Raw genomic sequence first — 21,882 nt, forward strand, 5'->3', positions numbered from 1 at the left:
GGGTTTAAGAAGCCAGACACGAACGGCTATTGTACAATTCCATATGAAATGAAATATCCAGAACCAGCAAATCGGAGCCAAAAGCAGATTAATGTTCCCCGGGGAGGTGAGGAGGGGATGGAGACTGAGTGACGATGAGTGTGGGGTTTTCTTTGGGGATGAAAAATGTTCTGGAATTAGACAGTGATGATGGTTGCACAACTCTGTAAATAATACATCAAAACCCCCTGAATTGTGCACTCTGAAAGACTGAATTGTATGCAATGCAAATTACACCTCAATAAAACAAATAGATAAATGAGGGTAATATATCTAACTCAAGGCAGTCATGAGGATTAAGTAGCTCATAGTTTATTCATGTGGCCTGAATGTGTAAAATGATTGAAGCAATTTATACACCAGGGGACCAAGCAGAAAATCTGATTTCCACGTGTCGGGGTGCAGCGTATGATGAGGCCCTGGTAGGGTCTTCGAAAGAGTCAGGATGGAATGGACTGTATTTTTTTTTTTTAAGAGGATTTTTAAAGTATTTATTTATTTATTTTTGGCTGCAATGGGTCTTCATTGCTCTCACGCGGGCTTTCTTTAGTTGCAGCGAGCGGGAGCTTCTCTCTGGTTGCGGTATGTAGGCTTCTCGTTGCAGTGGCGTCTCCTCCTGTAGAGCACAGGCTCCAGGGTGTACGCTGTGGCACATGGGCTTAGTTGCTCCATGGCCACGACATATAGAATCCTTCTGGACCAGGGACTGAAGCCTGTGACCCCTGCATTGGAAGGTGGATTCTTAACTACTGGACCACCGTGGAAGCCCCTAAGCTGTATTTTCTGGTCATCCTCCTCGTGGTGCCCGTGATGAACTAGGGTGGGGGTGGGGCTTAGTCTCTGAGTCTTCAGTTGCTCCAGCATCTGTGTCTTCAAAGAACATTTCAGTTGGTTCCTGGGGTTGCCAAGTCTGGGAAACACGGTTTTAGGCATCATGGGCAACTGTGGGCAGTTTCTTGGAGCTAAAGGGCTCTAACGCTCACTGAAACAACTAGAAAGCACTGGGCCTGGGCCCCATTGGGCTGTAGCTTTTGCAACAGACACTGTTGGGGGGACTGCCCCAGTGCTCCAGTGGCTAAGAATCTGCTTCCAAAGCAGGGGAGTTGAGTTCAATCCCTGGTCAGGGAACTAAGATCCTACATGATTCAGGGCAGCTAGAGAAACTCAAGTGCGAAAAAAAAAAAAGATGCTGTGGGAACTTAGAGCCTTGGGTTAATGGGGTAGGACCAGGGACACTGGCTCCTAAATCTCCCAACATGAGGTTGATGCCCCTCCTGGTTTGAAGCCAGCCTGGCAGGGCTATGTACAGGCTGCACAACACCAGTTATTTATTTATTTTTTTGAAGCCAACGAAACTCATAAATTGCAGTTGATGGTTGACAGGCCCTGAATAAGCTGGCTCAGAGCCTAGATGCTAGAACCTTGCACACAGTCGGCTCCAATTGGAGGTTTGCTGGTTGGGTGTGCTGGCCGAGCAAAATGAACCTTTTCCAGGCAGAAATTTATTCAAGGTGTGTGCTACCTGCCTGCAAGCCATGGACCCTCCATCAGTATGTGTTAAACACAGGAATTAACAAAAAGAGTGGAAATACGAGGACTGAGAGCTGGCCACCGCTTTAGCCACCTGGTCATGGCCTTGACTGAAGCAGTCTCGGGGATGTAGTGGGCTGAAAGGATGTGAGAGAGTGGAAATCCCAGGAATAGCTAGCTCTGGAGAGGATTTTTGCTATAATGGGGAGTGGAGAAATGGGATGGTTCCAAGCAGAACTGGGGTGTAGAGAGCTGTGGGATCGAATCTTTGTGTTCTACACCTACAGCTAATAGATTTTTACGTGCCAATTATATCTCAAAAGTGTTAGCTTAGAAAAGATATCAAGGGACTCCCCTGGTGGATCAGTGGCTGAGATTCCACACTCCCAGTGCAGGGGGTGATCCCACATGCCACAACTAAGAGTTCTCATGCTGCAACTAAAAAATCCTGTGTGCCAAAGCTAAGACCCGGAGCAGCCAAATAAATAAAAATAAATTAAAAAAAATTTTTTTAAGAAAGCAAGCTATTAGGGTTTTTTTTTTTTTTTGTAAATATGGGGCCTATTACCAGCATATTTGCATGCTGATGGGACAGGGGGCTGCTGTAGACAGAAACTGATAGGAGAGAGTTAATTTAGGAGAAGGTTCTTTTTTCCTGATCTTTAAATTTCTAAATATTTATTTATGTATTATTTAGTTATTTTCGGCTGTGCTGGGTCTTCATGGCTGACTTTTCTCTCGTTGCCTCAAATGGTACTCTTCGCTGCAGTATGCTGGCCTCTCCTTGCAGTGGCGTCTCTTGTTGTGGAGCACAGACTCGAGGGTGCACGGGCTTCCGTAGCTGCAGCACCTGAGCTCGGTAGTTGGGGCTCCCAGGCTCCAGAGCACAGGCTCAGCAGTTGTGGCACACTAGCTTAGCTGCTGTAAGATATGGGATCTTTGTGGACCAGGGATCAAACTTGTGTCTTCTGCATTGGCAGACATATTCTTTACCACTGAGCCACCAGGGGAGCCCTGCTCTTTAATTTTCATTTATTTTTTTAAATTAAAGTGCAGTTGATTTACAACATTATATTGGTTTCAGGTGTAAAACACAGAGATTCAGTATTTTATAGATTTATACCCCATTTAAAGTTATTATAAAATATTGGCTATATTCCCTGTGCTGTACAATATACCCTTGTATCTTATTTATTTTATGCTGCTTAATTTGTACCTGTCCATTACCCACTTCTAACTTGCCCCCCCCCCCGGTATCCATTAGTTTATTCTCTATGTCTGTTTTGTTACATTTATCAGTTTTATTTTTTAGATTCCACATATAAGTGACAACATACAGTATTTGTCTTTCTCTGACTTATTTCGCTAAGCCTAATACCTTCCAAGGCAACCCATGTTGTTGCAAATGGCAAAATTTCATTCTTTTTTTATAGCTGAGTAGTATTCTCTTGTGTGTGTATATAATGGATCAGACGGTAAAGAATCAGCCTGCAATGTGGAAGACCTGGGTTCGATCCCTGGGTTGGGAAGATCCCCTGGAGAAGGGAAGGGCCAACCACTCCAGTATTTTTGCTTAGATAATTCCATGGACAGAGGAGCCTGGTGGGCTGCAGTCCACTGGGTTGAAAGGAGTCAGACGTGACTGAGTGGCTTTCACTTTCATAACCACAGCCTCTTTATCCACTCATCTGTTGGTGGACACTTAGATTGCTTTCATATTTTGGCAATTTGTAAATAATGCTGTTATGAACATTGGGGTGCATATATCTTTTCAAACTAATGTCTTCATTTTCTTCAAATTTATACCGAGGAGTAGGATTGTTGGGTCATATGGTAATTCTGGAGAAGGGACTGGCAACCCACTCCAGTGTTCTTGCCTAGGAAGTCCCGTGGATGGAGGAGCCTGATGGGCTACAATCCACGGGGTTGCAAAGAGTCAGACACGACTGAGTGACTTAACAACAAGACAACGTGATAACTCTATTTTTAGTGTTGTGAGCAAACTCCATATTGTTTTACACAGTGGCTGCACCAATTTATATCCCCACCAACAGTGTCCAAGTGTACCCTTTTCTCCACATTCTCTCCAGCATTTGTTGTTTGTGGTCTTTCTGATGACAGCCATTCTGACAGGCGAGAGGGGATAGCTCTTGATGGTTTTGATTTTCATTTCCCAAATGATTAGTGATGTTGAGCATCTGTTCATGTGCCTGCTGGCCATCTGTGTGGCTTCTTTAGAAAAATGTTTATTCATGGAGTTCTCTGATGGTCCAGTGGTTAGGACACTGTGCTTCCACTGCAGGAGACATGAGTTCAATCCCTGGTTGAGGAGCTAAGATCCCACATGCCATGCAGCATGGCCAAAAATAAGAAAAATGTCTATTCAGTTCTGCCCATCAGGAAAAGGTTCTTTCTACTGCACTGGGTCTTCGTTGCTGTGCAAGGGCTTTCTCTAGTTGTGGGGAGACTTGTTGCAGAGCACGGTAGCTCTAGAGTGCTGGCTCAGTAGTTATGGCACACGGGCTCAATAGTTGTGATTCTCGGGCTCTGGAGCACAGGCTCTATAGTTGTGATACACAGGCCCCGAAGCATGTAGGATCTTCCTGGACCAGGAATCGAACCCATGTCCCCTGCACTGGCAGGCAGATTCTTAACCGCTGGACCACCAGGGAGGTCCAGAAGAAGGTTCTTAAATGACGAGGATGGGACTCAGTGCTCGAGAGGTTGACCTCTCTTGGGAGCCACGATGCTCTTCCTTTGTATTCATAGCAGGAGCAGTAGGTACTGGTGGATTAGTGGATTCTTGGAGCCTGGTAGGTTGCAGTCCATGGGGTCGCTAAGAGTCGGATAGGACTGAGCCGTCTTCACTTTGACTTTTCACTTTCATGCATTGGAGAAGGAAATGGCAACCCACTCCAGTGTTCTTGCCTGGAGAATCCCAGGGACGGGGGAGCCTGGTGGGCTGCCGTCTATGGGGTCACACAGAGTCGGACACGACTGAAGCAACTTAGCAGCAGCAGCAGCAGCAGCAGGGTGGGAATTTGAGGGAATAAAGGAGAACAGTTGAGGAGAAGGTATAAAATAGCTGGGGTGGGTGTAGGAGCAGAATCACTGGGGCAAGATTGCCAGGTGCTGAGTCCACTAAAGTGTCCACCAGCCCCAGGAGCCCAGGCTGGTCCGAGAAGTGAGCACTCGGTGCTGGGAGCCTGATGTTTATTTCATGTTGTCGTTATCACATCGTTATCGTCACATAAGGGGTCGTCCCAGTTTGGGTCAAAATCTCAGCTCTGGCTCTCATTACCGGTTTTTCTTATTAACTCTGCTGCCCAGAAGCTTATATTTCCCGGGGGATTCATGAGCAGAGGTACCCTGGGGCACAGCCTGCAGCAGAACCCCAGCCTGTGATGGATGGCATTCTGAACACCAGCTTAAGCAGAGCTCCCAGCTCCCCCTCTAACCTGGAGGTGCTCCCACCTCCTAGCGTCTGGTTTGGTGGGTTCCTCCTCCTTCTGACTGAGTAGCTGGGGACATTCTCCCTTCAAGGGGTGCTCATCTCTAAGGACAGCGGACTCCCCGGAGGCCCAGATGTAGGAGCTTAGGTGAACAGATGTGGGTACTGCCAACATAAGAAAGTGACCTGGGTGCCACAGTGGTACCACCCAGGGGAGGCCACCAGGAGCCAGAACCTCTGAGCCATCCCCCAGGTGATGGCTGTGTGAGCCACAGCTTGGAGCCAGACTGTCAGCCCAGGTCCCTCTGGGTGTGTGTTTCTGTTATGACCTCTAAGCATCCAGTGGCATTCTGGTTGAACAGCCCCAACTTCTTTGAACTGTGCTCAGTGCTAAGAGTGGGGAGTGGCTCCCGGGAGGTCAGTGGGGTGCTGATCTTGGTGGCAGTGACCAGCAGGGTCCCCACAGGGTGATCAGCAGAAGAAGCGGGGTGAGTTCTGGCTAGTGCCCCTCTTGCTCATCTTGGAGGATCTGGATCTTGGTGTTTTTTTTTTAATCTTTTTTGGCCGCACTCCACAGCATGATAGAATCTTAGTTTCCTGACCAGGGATCAAACCTGTGTCCCCTGAATGGGCAGCGTGGAGTCTTAACCACTGGACGCCCTGCCCCCCAAGAAAGTCCCTGGGGGACTTCAGTTTGAATTTCCTCAGCTGCACATCTCCTCTCTTTGTTTCCCGACAAGCAGGGTTGGAGCTGGCAGGGAGTAGGAGTCATGAAATTGGGGAAAGTGGGGTGCCCCTCGCCCTTGGCGTTGTGGCTGTCCTTGAGAAGGGCACCAGCCCTCTGGGGATCTGCTTTGCTGTTGGCACCATAGCGATAAAAAGTCCTCACTGCTCAGCCCCGGCTGCTGTTCTAGTTGGGGTGTTACAGACACTATGCTGCAGAAGCCTTGCACACGTCCCAGGGGTCCCATCCCCACCACCCAGCATGCCCAGCCTGCAGAGCACTGTGAGCTGCCCCCAGGTGGCCCCTGTCCCCAGAGGGAAGGGCTGATGACTGAGTCCTGCAGTGGCTTGGCAGTCGTCCCCAGGTTGGCACTGCAGGCAAACAGCGAGGAGACATGTGGCCTTTCCTGGGATGTCAGTGACTGCAGGGGTGCTCAGGGCTTTGGGGCTCCATGGGGCCCCCTTCAGCACTCAAGCTCCAGGGTGCTGTGTCATCATCTCATAAGGTTACAGGACACGGAGGGAGTCTGTGTCCTCCAGCTCTTCACACCTGTGAAATCCAGGCGTCAGTCTCCCCATTTATAAAGTGAGGGTTGGACTGGAACGGGGGTGTCCTATACTGTTCCCCATAATCTTGGAAGAAGTCCAGTGTGTAACAGATAAAGAGGAGACTACTGTGGGGGCAGGAATTGCAAGCCCCTGCCCTGTTCCTTCCAGCTCAGAATTTCATGGGGTGATGTGTCTGCTCTTGCTTTTACTCCCAGGGGACAGAGAGGCAGCTAATGAGTGGTCACACTCTCCCCCGATCACCCCTCATCCCCTCCACCCAGCCTGGTGTGCTGGTCCCTGGGACACTGCCCCTTTCCCCTCTACGCCCTCTCCCATTCATCTGGAGCCTGCCTTCCCTGAATCTGGATGGTAGGAGGAGGTATGGAGGGAAGGAGTTGCCCACATGGGGGCAACTGGAGTTCTTTTAATATATACCCACTTTGGCCCCTGACTGGGGGCCTGTAGGCTGGGGAAGCAGAGAGCAGAAGAAGGGGGCTTCCTAAAGACAGCAGCAGAGAGACCCAGAGGATCCGGAAAGTTCGTTCCCAATGTGCCCAGGGCCCCTCCCGTCCCCACCAGCCATCCCCTCCTCTGTTGTGAATGTGTAGGCAGGCCCCGCTGGCCTGGCTTGGAGGAACTTCCAGACCTAATGGCCAGAATGCAGCTGAATTGTATTTGGATGGATTCCATCCTCCACTGCCTCTGCACAGCCTCACTCCTAAATTCCATCTGTGACGTCAAACCCCGGCTAATCACGGAAAAACAGATTAGGTTCTCTGTAAACTCAATTCTCTTGCTCCCCCTCCCAGTCTGGGTGTCTTGCCCTGGCCTCCGCTCAGAGCCACTGCCGTTTCTTCCTAGCTGCCCACCCTTCTGAGCCAAACCCTAATAATCCACCAGTCTTCGCTGATAACGACCCCCCAACCTGGGGTCCCCGGAGACCTTTGAACTCCCAGCTAGGGAGGTCCTGAGAGCTGTCCTGCCCACAAGTCCTTGGACAGAATCAGATATTCTGGGTCAACTGCAGGCCCATTTTCTCTGTCTTCCCATCTTAGTTCTCATGGGCTGAGCTACCTGAAAGAGGGAGGGTCACCTCCCACCCCTGCCCTCCCCAGCTCCCAGCCCAAGCCAGGGCTCTAGGCCCAGCAGGATGCAGTCTGAGCTGTGCATCTTGACCAGAGGTGGTTCCGCCCCTTGTGGCCTCCCTGATCGCCATGCCAAGTAGCCCCTACTCTGACATCACCTGGCCCTTCTGCTGTTTCCTGATGAACATGGGGCCTGGGAGTCATGAATACAGGGATTCTGGAAATCCAAGGCTTTTCTAGAGACAGGTGCCACATCTGAGGGGCCCTCTAGAAGGTCTGTTGCTGTTCTTCTTGCAGAGAGGCTGGGGGGAGGGTAGTGGTTTGTGGGCGACGGTCACACAGACTCCTTGCCTGGCTTCCCACGCAGGCGAGCCTCTGCAGACTTGTATATTTCTTTCTTCCGTCTCATTATTCTAGCCCCAAAAGCTGCCCTGTGGAAGGCAGTAAAATATAATTCTGTCTAACCCATCACGACTCCAGCGGGGACCGAGATGAAATGTGAGTCTGCCTCTCGAGCCCAGGCAGCCAGAGTGGGTGTAATGAGATCATCTGAGGGTTCAGGGCTGGGTGAGGAGGCATGGTGGACAGGCGGAGGCCAAGTCGAACTGCCTTCTCTCTTGAGGGGGCTGGGGTCTGTCTGTGCCCCACCCCTGGCTCCAGACTCAGCCAGACAGAGAACAAGGGGACTCTTGTGTGCCCTAGCCAGGCCTGCATTCTGGCTGCAAAGCCAACCAGCACCTGCCATCCGTCCTGTGGACACTGTTGTCCTGGGTGCTGGGCTGTCTTTCCCTGATGCTGGTGGGTGTAGTGTCTGCACCTGTGCCTGCACCTGGCAGCCCAGCCAGGTGCCCACGGACTCTGTTCCCCCGGCACCTGCCTTCCAGACCCTGCTCAGCACAGCAGCACCTCCTAATTGCTAAGCTGAGTGCTGGCTGGAACCAGACTAAAGTGTTTTATGGGCACAATCTCATTTAATCCATAAGACAGCCCAATGGGGTAGGTGCTATTCTCACCTCTTATTTTGTAGAAGATCAAATGAAAGAGCGAAGAGATTAAGCAGTTTGCCCACAGTCACTGCTGGGAGGTGGCAGAAGGTCTGACTGACTCAGAGTCCATCATTTTCACAACTACGTGGACGACCTTCTCTGGCTGGTTGTACACATACTGCTCACACTCTTTTGCTGCTGCCTCGTGAAAAAGTGAATGATAGAGAAAAGTGCTAGTAAAAGTTGCCCAAAATTCCATCAATTTGCGATAACCCTCTCCGGCATCCAGGCTTCCCAAGTGGCGCTAGTGGTGAAGAGCCACCCTGCCACTGCAACAGACATAAGAGACTTGAGTTCCATCCCTGCGTTGGGAAGTTCCCCTGGATGAGAGCATGGCAACCCACTCCAACATTCTTGCTTGGAGAATCCCGTGGACAGAGGGGCCTGGTGGTCTATCGTCCATAGGGTTGCAAAGAGTCAGACACGACTGAAGTGACTTAGCGTGTGCATACACAGCATCCAGTGAACATTTTTCCAGATTGCTTTTTAAACATGCTATAGTATTTTAATGCTCTAAAATAAGCTTTTTTATGTATTTATGCATTTTGTTTATTTTTCGTTTATGGCTGTGCTGCACGGCATGTGGGATCTTAGTTCCCCGACCAGAGATTGAACCTGGGTCCCCCGCATTGGAAGTGCAGAGTCTTAACCACTGGACTGCTAAGGAAGCCCCTCTACATGCATTTTAAAAATAAAAATCAAATTTAATTTTACTTGAATTTAACCAACAACAAATCACCTATTTGCATGTATTTGTTAAACTTCAGAAAAACATTTATTCAAGCATTTCAACATTTCTTCAGTGATAATAGTTTCTAACAGGTTAGAGTTAAGATGAGAAAAGAGGAAACAAACTTAACAGCTTTATTATTAATATTATTACTATTATTATTTTGGCTGCACCACCAGGCTTGTAGGTTCCCTGATTAGGAATGGCCCCTGTGCCCCCCGCAGTGGAAGCGCAGAGTCTTAACCACTGGACCACGAGGGAATCCCTTAAGAGGTTTGTTAGATATACTTCACATCCCATACAATTCACATTTAAAATGTACAATTCAATGGGTTTTGGCCTATTACATTAATTTTTTAAATTGTGATATATATTTATATATGACAAAATTTGCCTTTTTAACCACTTTTTAAGTGTAAAATTGTGTGGCATTGGTACATTTACAGTGTTGTACAACTATCCCCACTGCTATTTTCAGGATTTTTTTTTTAATCACCAAAATTGAAACTCTGTAAACATTCAATAATGACTCCCCATTCGCCTCTTCTCCCTTGCCCCTGCTAACCTCTAATCTACTTTCTGAGAGAAAAACTTTACAAGGTTTGAGTTGTTAATTTTTTAAGTAATAAAATTTGTTTTTTAGGGAAGTTTTAAATTCACAGCAAAATTGAGAGGAAGGTACAGAGATTCTCCATATACTCCCCCCCGCCCCGGCCGCCCCACCTATACAAGCACAGCCTCCCCTGTTATCAACATCCCCCACTAGAGTGGCACATTGCAACTGATGACACTACATCGATGTATTGTTACCACCCAGAGTCCATGGTCTCCATTCAGGGTCACCCTTTTTGTGTTGTACAATCTATGTGTTTTGACAAATGTAGGATGATATGCAGCCAGCATGGTAGCATGATGTCCAGTAATTCTACTGCTCTAAAAATTCCTGTGCCCCAACTATTCACTCATCATTAGGTTTTTAATCTACATAATGAATCAACTTCCATGCCATGGAAGTTGAGGAAATTATCATCAACTTCTGTTCTCCCATTCTCAATTCTTCTAGTTATATTATTTATATACCATGTCAAGGTCTCTGTGTTTTATTCAGTGACCATAACTGTCATGATTTCACAAATATGACTTAGTATTCACCAGGATCTCTCCATTGATGAGCTTACTTTTATTTATCTTTGGGTTGAATGGGTTTTCGTGTCAGGTAATTTTAAAGACACCTCATGGATGTCTAAGCTCCTAAATTCATGTTTCAGAATGTCTGTTCACTTTATGCTTAAAGGACAGTTTAGCTGGGTATAAAAGTTCTGGTTTACATTTTCCGTCCCTTAGAACTCTGTAGATATTGCTCCACTGTGTTTTGAAATTGTGTTGCTGAGGGGAACTTTGATTGTCCTCAACGCATCTCCACATCCCCCCTAGTTGTATGATTCTTTATCCTTTAAGCTCAATCACGTTTTTAAGGATGTCTTGATGTTTGTTATACCATCAGGTTTTCCTGGACCACAGAATGGCAGTTAATCTGCAGAGTCAAATCTTTTTTTATTTCAGGGAATTTTTTTCATTATATATTTGAATACTTCTCCCACTTCCATTCTATTATTCTATTTTCTCAGAGAAGCATACCAATTATATATATGTTGGATTTCCTTCTGCCTCCCATATCTGTCATTTTGTCTTATTAGTCTTCACTTAATCTTCTGTGAGTTTCTCAAGCCTGCCTACCATCCCTAATTGTTCACACTATGTTTTGCCTCTTTATTCATTGCTTATGATAAGGCTCTAAAAGGTATCTGTGATGTATTTATTTTTCTTTTCCATTTTCCCCTGAACTCTGCTTACCAGCCTTTCAGCTTTCATCTCTTCTGTTATCCAGTAATTTCTTGTTTAAATTTCTGTTTACTTTCTTCCACTCCTCTGCCCCCACTTGTTTCTAAGAGATTATATCTGTAATTTCTCTGACTCAAGGGAAAGCTGTTTTTCTGAAATCTTTCTGCATTTTTCTGGGTGATTCCTCCTGTAATGCATGTTCGTCATGTCCTGGCCCCCATCCGTGATGCACACGACTTATGTGAATTTCTTTCTGATTATTGTTCTGTAGCTACCTTCTAAATACCAGCTTTCAAGAAATGCAGGGAATGATCCAGGGCAGTCTGCAGCTGCATTTTGGACTAATTTATTGTCTCCTTCCCAGAGCTCTTTTTCATCCTGTGCCCAGGCATTCCAGCTCTCTCAGGTTTGGGGGTTCGTGCAGTTGTTGTGGTTCATAAAAAAGCTCTCTAAGTCTCTGACTGTCTGTCTTATTTTCCATCTCCCCTCACTGCCCTGCCTCCCTTCCAAGCCCCACTTCACTCCTTTCCTTGGAAAACTAGGTTCTGACATAGAAATGGCATATTGGTGGGATTTTACCATCGACTGTCACTCCCTTTCCATTCCATAATGTAAAATTGCATTTGTGAGTGTATTCAGTTGTTCACAGCAGCCCTATTCCCAATAAACTCCAAATTGAAAATTACCCAAATGCCCATCAATGATGGAATAGTTAAATCAATTATAGCATATTTACAGAGTGAAATGCTAGATAGCAATGAGACTGAGCCCTCTACAGTCACATGCAGCAAATTGGATGAACCCTGGGATCATGATGTTTCAAAAGCAGCTTAGAATCAAAAGTGCACTTACAGCATGATTTCATGTGAAATTGCTCATTTGGTGGGCCAGAGACAGTTGGAGATTGGAAATTTGTAGGCTCAACCTAGTGCATGCATGCAAAACCGCTTCAGTCATGTCTGACTCTTTGAGACCCCACAGACTGTAGCCTGCCAGGTTCCTCTGTCCTTGGGATTCTCCAGGCAAGGATACTGAACTGGGTTGCCATTTCCTCCTCTAGGCGATCTTCCTGACCCAGGGATTGAACCTGTGTCTTTTATATCTCCTGTTTTGGCAGGCATATTCTTTACCACTACCAGGGACACAGGCTTCAACCTAGTACAAAATACAAAACAGGTGAAAGGCAGGACAGTGGTTGTCCACGGTTGGGGAGGTTGTGCCTTGGTGGGTTGAAGTGGGGGCTCTGGGTTGTTAACTTTCTGTTTTTTGACCTGGGTTCTGGTCATATAGGTGTGTTCAGTATGTGAAAATATACCGATGTGTGCTTATGTGCATGTTTCTGGATCTTTGTAATAATTCAATTAAAAAAATAGAAAAGAAGGGACTTATCTGGTGGTTCAGAGGTTGATAATACTCCATGCTCCCAATGTGAGGGGCCTGAGTTCAATCCCTTGTCAGGGAACTAAGATCCCACATGCTGCAGTTGAAAACCTGCATACTGCAACTAAGACCCAGTGCAGCCTAATGAAAGTGAAAGTCACTCAGTCGTGTCTGACTCTTTGCGACCCCATGGACTATACAGTTCATGGAGTTCTCCAAGCCAGAATATTGGAGTGGGTAGCCATTCCCTTCTCCAGGGGATCTTCCCAACCCATGGATCAAACCCAGGTCTCCCACATTGCAGGTGGATTCTTTACCAGCTGAGCCACCAGGGAAGCCCAAGAATACTGGAGTGAGTAGCCTATCCCTTCTCCAGTGGATCTTCCCAATCCAGGAATCAAACTGGGGTCTCCTGCACTACAAGTGAATTCTTTACCAGCTGAGCTACCAGGGAAGCCCACAGCCTGACAAGAAATAAAAATAACTTTTAAAAACTTAAAGTAGAAAACAAAGTGTGGGGCGATGGCTCTCTTCCCCTGGGGGCATCCACAGCCCTAGACTCCATGGTTCTGTGTCTTCCAGGAGGTGATGTTGTTTGTTTGGAGGTCCAAGGTGGCACATGTTAGCTCCCAGCATGTCCTCTGCCGACAGCTCGGACCTCATGGTGTCTGGCTGCTGTCTTTCACAGACTGTGGTTAGGGGATGCAACCATTTCCTCGTTCCACAGCCATGGTGACTTTTCTGTGTCTTTAGTCATTCTGTGTCATTTTGAGAACGGAAGTGCCCCTACTCCTCCACCAACAGGAAGTCAGGATGGTTGCCTGAACCGGCTAGTGTAGGTGTAGAAAGAAACAGATCTGATTTTAAGTAAATAAAATGCAAGTACCTGACGAGGCAAGAGACTGCCAAGCCCTTCAGAGTGATCTTGAAAGAAAACCCCCAGGTGGCCCACGTCCCTCTCCTGAGCGCTGCTCCTCGGGCCAAGGCAGAGTGACCTGAGATAGGCAGAGCACCGATGGCTTCCCAGAGATCAGCCCGGACAGGCGTGGATGACGCAGACCTTCCCCGGGGCTGCTCGGAAGGACAGCTTGACTTCTGTGCAGAAGTGCTTTTTGAGAAACGTGTGCTTTGTGGTCCTGCCCCATCCGGCCAGTGTGTCTTTCCTCCCCTGGGAGAAAGCCCTTCTGGAAGCAAAGGCAGACCACTTGTCACCCTGCTCCCACTCAACCTGATGCTGGGCTCCATGCACACGTGAGTGGGCTGTCATGCCTGGCTTCAGGGAGTAGCCATGTCTCGGCCTTGAGCATGTCCTGCCCTGGGGACAGTGGCTGCCAGTGGCCTTTGCACCCCAACCCCTGCCCCGGTACCGTCCTCCAGGGACACCATGTGACAATACTGGGGTTGCACCAGTGAGAGGTCATTGAGATGGGGGCATCACCTTCTTGCCCCAGGGCCTTTGCACATGCTGTTCCTTCTCCCAAAGCATCCTCCTCCCACCTGCTCTGCTGAACAGAGTCTCACTGACCCGGGAAACCCAACTCATGTCGTCTGGAAGCTCCACATTCTATAAAGCCTTTCTGAAATCCCCTCTGAGTGACAAACACCCCCTGGCATGTGAGCACTTCATCTGCCCTTATCTCGGTGACCCTGATGATGACTCAGAACAGCAGGTGGTGTTATCCCCATTATATGTATAGAGAGACTGAGGCACAGGTCACACAGCTGAGAAAGGCGTTGTCAGGTTATGACCTCAGATCCCAGGGTGGAACGCCACTGTGACTGCCAGCACATTTTTTAATGTGGACCAGTTTTAAAAAAAAATCTTTATTGGATTCGTTACAACATTGCCTCTGTTTTATGTTTTGGCTTTTTGGCTGAAAGGCACGTGAGATCTTAGCTCCCCTACCAGGGATCGAACCCGCAACCCCTGCATTAGAAGGTGAAGTCTTAACCACTGGACCACTAGGGAAGTCCTTGCCCGCACATTTTGTGTCACTCTTAGAGTTCTGATTCCTCTCCCCTATTGTTAGTTACCATGCAGTTAAATGGGCTTCTCCTGTGGCTCAGTGGTAAAGAATCCGCCTGCAGTTCAGGAGACGCAGGTTCAGTCCCTGGGTCAGGAAGATCCCCTGGAGGAAGGCATGGCAACCCACTCCAGTATTCTTGCCTGGAGAATCCCATGGACAGAGGAGCCTGGCGGGCTACAGTCCATAAGGTTGCAAAGAATCGGACACAAGTGAGCACACTCGCACAGAAGGAAGAAGCCTAGTCCAGCCCCACAGTCTGCCCTGGTGCCCAGCAGGCCACAGGAAGCAAACCAGCAGACACTTGGTCTGACTTATGTACGGGCAAGTGTGGGCAGGTCATCTACTGTGGAGCTGTGAAGAACCCAGAAGGGCAGATTGCTTAGATTCCTGCAGTTTCTCAAGAACATTTAGAGTTTGAGTCTGACCTCTTTGTTAGCATCTGTCTTCTTTGTTATTTAGACAACATGGGTCTTGCCCAAGGTCATTCTCGGTCATTGCATTTATCCCTTGCTGCAGAAGGAGCCCACAAAACAGTGGAAAAGCTTTGGAAACATGACACTTACTGAACCTAGGTTTTCCCTTCCCTGTCTCCAGTCCTCATTCCATCCAACCTCTCAAACATTAACTCTTTCTCGTTTTGTGTGTGTGTGTGTGTGTGTGAGTGTGTGTGTGTCAGGAGGTGCCCAAATTGGTGTCTTACTCTCTTGAGAGTGTCAACCTAGGCGTTGTGCTGGCCCAGCTAAGCCCAGGGTGTTGTTTCTCTCTCTCTCTTTTTTTTTTTGGCTGCACTGAGTCTTCATTGCTGCATATAGACTGCTCTTATTGCAGAGCGTGAGCCCTAGAGCTCTTGGGCTCTAAAGTTGTGGCTCATGGTCTTAGTTGCCCTGGGGCATGTGGGATCTTCCTGGACCAGGAACGGAACCTGTGTCCGCTGCAATTGGAATTCTCAACCACTGGACCACCAGGCAAGTCCATAGATGAAGTCTTACTTGGCTAAAAAGATGCTTATCTGGACTGTATTTAAAGCAATTGGATATGTGAGAAGTTGAGTTTGATGCTGGAGGTTTTGCAGGGGGGCTAATAGTCCGACCTGGGCTTCCCAAGTGGCTCAGCAGTAAAGAATCTGCCTGCAGTGCTGGCGGTGCAGGAGATGCAAGTTTGATCCCTGAGTCAGGAAGATCCCCTGGAGGAGGGCATGGCAACCCACTCCAGTATTGTTGCCTGGAGAATCTCTCGGACAGAGGAGCCTGGGCTACAGTCCCTAGGGTCAGAAAGAGTCGGACTGAGGGTCTGAGCACAATACAGACCCACCTACTGTAAAGAAGTTAACAGCATGGGGGTTATTTTGGGCTAATAATGCAGGGCCATCTCTGGCCTATTTATATACACCTCCCAGCTCCATCTTTCCTGTTAGGTGGTTTATTAAAGGATTTCTTTTCCATCTTATGTACTGATTATCCCAGGAGTTCTGGTATATATGCTTTTCCCAGTCTTGTTAGTTATCCAGTAATGCATTAGTGTCTGGGCGATGCTCAGACCTCATACACTTGGTGCCCTGGGGGAGCTGCCTGCCTGGTCAGTCCCTCACTTTTATCACTTAGCTGACACCCTGCCTCCAGTCACCATCAATCCTCACCAACTACTATCCCCAATGTGATGCGTCTGAAGTACTATCCTGATTCTGCCACTGCCTGTCTTGGAAGCCTTCACTCAGCTTCCAGTTAATACCATCTGATCTCTCTAGGGGTAACCAAATATATTTACAGCGAAGCCTCTGCCATCTAGGGGAAAGACTCTGATGGGTGATTTCATTTTCCAGATCACTGAGGATATGCCTCCTTCAAGGATTAAAATTTGTTTTCTAAAATATGATTCCTTTAGGTGCAGGTCTTCATCAAATTTATTGTTGTGTTAAATACAAGCTGCTATGAATACATTGCCTGCTTATAGGTTTTTAATTAAAAAATTTTTTTAATGTGGACCATGTTTAAAGCCTATTGAATTTGTTACAATATTGCTTCCATTTTACCTTTTGTTTTTTTGGCTGCTAGCCAGGTGGGATCTTAACTCAGGCCAGGGATTGAACCTGCACCCCTTGTGGTGGAAGGAGGAATCATAACCACTGAACTGCCAGGGGAAGCCCTTGCTTATGTTTTCAAAGAGCTTTACTGATACATAATTCACATGCTGTGAGACCCAACCGTGTATCTTACTTTCCTCTTCTACCTGCAAGACCTAGCCCAATGTCAACAGTAGAGTAGGCAACAGTAAGCAGTGGGTGGTGGATTGAACTGAAACTACATGTAAGGTCACCTCCTTTGATAACTCGAGATCTCCTGCTGGGAAGTAGTGTTGCCATCTGTGCCCAGTGACAGGAGCAGAACCAATTGCCCTGATGCTGAAGGGTCCCAGACTGCCAGTTTTTAAAATTGTTCACATCTGTTTTTCATAGTTTCATTTGTCGTGCCTTCTTATTTTTTATTATATTTTATTTATGTATTATATTTCATTTTATTTATATTTTCAAGTTGTACCCTTTAAAAAAATTTTTGGCCATGCAGCATGCAGGGTCTTAGCTTCCCACGCCCCTTGCATGGGAAGTGCACAGTCTTAACCACTAGACCAGCAGGGAAGCCCCTGTCCTGACTTCTTGCCAGCCATCATCACTTGCTGCTATCACCATGCCCGCCTCCAGCCACCCCAGAACACACGAGAGCTGAGGCCGCCGCTTGTTAGACCTGCAAGTAAAACAGGAGCGCGGTGCTCTTGATTCTTAGGGGATACGATGCCCTCTTGTTGCCTGGCTCTCGCTAGCAAGAGAACAATCCTTTATTTCCACCAGGCTGATCAGTTTATACACGTCTTGTACACAGTTGCTGAGCCAACAGGGAAAATGGAGGCTGCGGATGTTGAGGGAACCTGCTCAAGGTCACACGTTGGGCTCAAGGTCATGCTGTGGGCTTGTGGCCGAACTGAGGTCAGAATTCTAACCTGGGATCAAGACTAGGTCCTTCCTGTGCCACTGTACTCACCAGCCTTTGCAGAAAGTGACTCTCCTGTCCTCTCTTTCTCTCTCAGGGGTCCTTGGTGAATTTTGTCATGGTTATTTAAGGAACCTCGTCTAGAAGCCCCAACACGCAGTTCCCTACCGACGGGAAGGCTTGGACTCCAAGATGATTATAAAGGAATATCGGATTCCTCTGCCAATGACCGTGGAGGAGTACCGCATCGCCCAGCTGTACATGATACAGGTGGGTGGTGGGGCCGGGGCAGGCCCCCCCGTGCCCGCAGCGGCTCTTTGCACCGACGTGGGGGCGGGGTGGCACCGCGGCCTTCACAGCAGTCTCTGTCCAGTGGACTCCCTGTCAGTGTGTGAATTGCACCAGAGCTCTGGCTTCCAAGCACGAAGCCAGGCATGTGCAACACGCGGCAGATGTTTGTGGCTTTGGGGTTGTCTCACCAGCACAGTATTCACAGCGTTCGTAAGACTAGCACTCTTTGTATTTAACACCCATCTTTTCACTGATCCAGATATCATCCTTGCGTTTTGTCAGCTTGGGCTGTAAAATGCTGCAGATGAGGCAGCTTAAACAACAGACGTTTATTTCTCACAGTGCTGGAGGCTGGAAAGTCCAAGATCAAGGTACTGACAGATTCAGTGTCTGGTGAGGGCTCTCTTCCAGGCTTACAGACGGTCACCTTTGCACTGTGTCTTCACACAGTGGACCGAGCCAGGGAGTTCCTTGGGGGGGTCTCTTTATACTGATCCCATTGTGAGGGCCCCACCTTCATGACCTAAACACCTCCCAAAGGCCTGACCTCCCAGTACCATCACACTGGAGGTTGGGGCTGCAACATATGAATTTAGGGGGACAGGGGACGCAGACATTCAGTCCATAACAACCCATTTGAGAGACAGGAAGGTGTGAGGCCCAGAGAAGTTCAATGACTTGTCCAGGAGCACACAGCCTGGCTCCTGGCTCCAGGTACACACTTTCCTCTCTACCCTAGGCTAAGTGGCTGATTTACAGAGTCACAGATGACTTTGGGGTTTCCCAGGTGGCACTAGTGGTAAAGAACCCATCTGCCAGTGCAGGAGATGTAAGAGATGCCTGTTCGATCCCTAGGTTGGAAAGATCCCATGGAGAAGGGCATGGCAACCCCCTCCAGTATTCTTGCCTGGAGAATCCCAAGGACAGAGGAGCCTGGCGGACTATAGTCCACAGAGTTGCAAAGAGTTGGACACAACTGAAATGACTTAGCATGTACACAAATGGATTTGAGGATGATTGGGCCTGTGAAAAGCCAGAGATGACCACCCCACCCAAGACATTGCTGGGCTCCCTACTCAGTGCCTGAGTAACCTGGAACCCATTGAGTCCTTATGGCCCAGATGGGACCAGAGCTCCTGCTCCTTGAGGTCTTGGCTAGGGTCCTGCTCAGTGCAGGGTGGAGTCCCATCCCAGCTTCTCTGCCAGCCTCTCGCTCATTCTCAGTGCCCCAGCCCTTTGCCTGGCCTGGCAGCTTCCTCCCACTTGGGGGACTGATTGTGAACCTGCTTCCCTCCTGGCTCTGGCTCTCCGGGGTACAAGGGTGCCTCAGTGCCACCCCTGGCTAAGCAGGCCCCAATCATGGCAGGGCAGGGGGAGCCCAGAAGGGCCTCCACGTCCATTCCGAGTTTGACCCAGAGCACTGCATGGAATGCTTGGCCGGGAAGAGAACAGAAGGCAAACTCAGCCTCTCTGGGGGGCTGTTTGCTTCATGCCTCTTCAGAAGCACCACTCGATTCGCTCTTGAACCACTTACCCCATAATTATTCCTAGAGAGTGGGGAGAGGCGAGACTAGCATCAGCCCCCCAGCTCCAGGCACTCGGGAGATGGCTCAGCCTGCTCAAGGACCAGCTGATCTGCCAGAGGATCTGTGTGTCCTGTGGCTTCTTCATTCCTCCTTGAGCCGGCAGGGAGCCCTGGCCCACAGCAGGTGTCTCTCAGCTCGGGGGCTGGCTTTCAGCTTCTAGGGTACCCCAGGCTTTTCTGAGTATATAGCCACCTCTGACTCAGGGCTCCTCAAACACCTGCCATCTGTCTGCAGCCCCTATTTCAAGTTGTTTGTTTTTCAACATCTTTCCTGTACCTCCAGTTAATGTGAAACGTTCCCAGCATCCTGTGTGTTGCCTCCTACAGCCTCACCAACACCGTCTGCCTCCCAAGGCCAGTTGCCTCTCTCCCACTCTGGAATTTATCTTACCCATCTCTGGCCCTGAAGTTCCGGGGGGGCTCCGTCCACTGTGGGGGTGATGGACATGCCCGTTATCTCCACTGTGTGACAGTTTTAGGGGCGTGGACCCACATCACAGCTCAGTGACTATACCTTTACATATATATGGTTTACTGTTTGTCCGTCGTACCTCAATAATGCTGTTAAAAAACTAAGTTGAGGGACTCCCCTGGTGGTCCAGTGGTTAAGACTTCATGCTCCCAATGCAGGGGTCCTGGGTCCCATCCCTGGTCAGGGAACCAGAACCCAGATGCCACAACTAAGACCCAGCACAGCCCAATAAATAAATGAGTAAATATTAAAAAAAAAAAAAATGAAGTTAAATTCACCAGACTCTTCTGTGCCCGGCTGTGGCTGAGGGTTGGGCTACAGAGATGAATGAAAAGCGCTTTCTGTGCTCTAGGATTGCCTGCAGGGAGACAGATGTGTATGCAGCCCACTGAGTAGACACCAGAACAGTGGGCCTGGGGGCACAGGAACCTAGTGCGCATGTGGGTTTGGGGTCAGTGCTCCAGGAGAGCCTCCGTTCTCAGCTGGGCCTTACGAGGCGGATGGACCATCAAGGAAGGCAGCTTTGTTTCTGCAGAAAGAAGAGCAAGACCATTCATCCATTGCCCAGTGATCCCGCTTGCCATCTGGGGTAGCAGCTAGGGAGAGGCCTGCCTGCTGAACAAGCCACCTCCTCCCTGAGGTTGTGAACAAGATGGGCTCACGTGTCACACTACCTCACACCTGCCTGAATGAAACTCAATATACATGTTGTTCAAGGTTTCGAAAGAAGAAGGAAAATCGGTCTGTCTGACGTAAACAGAGCCTTCCATCCTTGGAGGTTCTCAGCAAAGGGAGGAAGTGATTGGAAGCGGCTTGGCCAGGACCCTGGACAGCTCTGAGAGCTGCCTGATTGGCCGGGGGTTTCTTGGTCTTTGAATCTTTTAAACCCACCCCCTCCCCACTCCTTCCCAGGGCTTTTTCTGCACCAGACGCCTGGCGGCCCAGATTTCTCTCTTGCAGACCCCAGGCTCCAGGGATGGGGCAGGGGAGCACAGCAGGAGGGGAAGGTTCTCCACCCAGCCTGTGTGGGTAGAGTAGGGAGGGGGACCCGTCAGGTCTCACCCTGGGCATGTGTGCCCCTGGGAGCTGGGCCTATCTCTCCTGCCCATCCTTCCATAGTCCCCAGGGGAGGCACCAAGCGCTGCCTGCCCTCCCCTCCTCCTCTTCTCCCCTGCCCCAACCCTGGGACCTGGAGTCTGTGAAGCCCCACTAAGGCCAAGCAGGCCCCATCCCCGTCCCTGCTCCCTCTCTGTCCTCTGCCCTCAGATCCCAGCAGGCTGGGCACCTTCAGAGACTCCCTGTGCCCTGGCCCCTCCGGCCTGCACATCCTCTTCTTGCTGAGCCACCCGGCACCCCAGACCTTCATTCCATGCCCTGGAGCCGTCGTAACAAACCACCACAAACTGGGTGGCTTAAAGCAATGGAAATGTATTCTCTCAAAGTTCTGGAGGGTAGAAGTTCAAAATCAAGGTGTTAGGGGGCTATGCTCCCTCTGAAGGCTTTGTGGGGCTGGGGAGAATCCTTCCTTGTCTCTCCTAGCTTCCTGTGGTGGCCAACAAAGCTCGGCATTTCTTGATGTAAGGCTGTCTCCTGCAGTCTCTGCCTCCCTTGTCACATGGCCACCTGCCCTCCGTGTGTGTCTGTCTCCATCTTCCCCGTGTGTGTGTCTGTGTCTCCGTTTCCTCTTTCTTTCGCTGTGTCAGGTCCCACTCGTGTCACACAGGATCTTCACTGCATCGCGCGGGTCTTCCATTGTAGTGCAGGGACTCTTTTGTTGTGGCACGTGGGCTCAGGCTTAGCTGCTCCTCGGCATGTGGGATCTTACAGTTTCCTGACCAGGGATCGAACCTATGTCCTCTGCATTGCAAGGCAGATTCTTAACCACTGGACCACCAGGGAAGTGTCCCCCGTTCTCTTTTTTCATAAGGATGCCTTATGAGAATGAGAATGAGAAGGATGCCTTATTGAATATATGGCCCACCCTGAATTGTCCAATCTATTTACATTAAGATGACCTCATCTTAACTAATTCCATCCGCAAAGACCCTATTCCCAAGTAAGGTCACAGTTTGAGATTCCAGGTGGACATGGTCTGGCAGGGAGGCTGCAACCCACTACCCTGGGCCTTAGGTAGACAGGGAGCCTCGCCCC

The 21,882-nt window shown here is 49.0% G+C and overlaps 1 protein-coding gene across 16 annotated transcripts in view; it reads left to right on the top strand.

The window, feature by feature from the left end:
- The window catches only part of PITPNM2 (phosphatidylinositol transfer protein membrane associated 2), a 157,958-nt gene that overhangs the window by 103,383 nt on the left and 32,693 nt on the right, over nt 1–21,882 (top strand). For 15 of the 16 annotated variants that reach the window (XR_011249934.1, XM_069557715.1, XM_069557720.1 and 12 more), the window contains one exon: nt 17,481–17,653. Coding sequence is in view for 15 of the 16 variants with exons in the window: in XM_069557715.1 (XP_069413816.1) it covers nt 17,576–17,653 (78 nt within the window). In the remaining variant the exon portion in view is untranslated. Of the gene's footprint in view, nt 1–9,076; nt 9,427–17,480; nt 17,654–21,882 lie in introns of those variants that run through there. The other variant, XM_069557730.1, reaches the window with a different exon arrangement.

The sequence above is a fragment of the Ovis canadensis genome, chromosome 17 (genome assembly GCF_042477335.2).
Source record: "Ovis canadensis isolate MfBH-ARS-UI-01 breed Bighorn chromosome 17, ARS-UI_OviCan_v2, whole genome shotgun sequence".
NCBI classification, from domain to species: domain Eukaryota; kingdom Metazoa; phylum Chordata; class Mammalia; order Artiodactyla; family Bovidae; genus Ovis; species Ovis canadensis.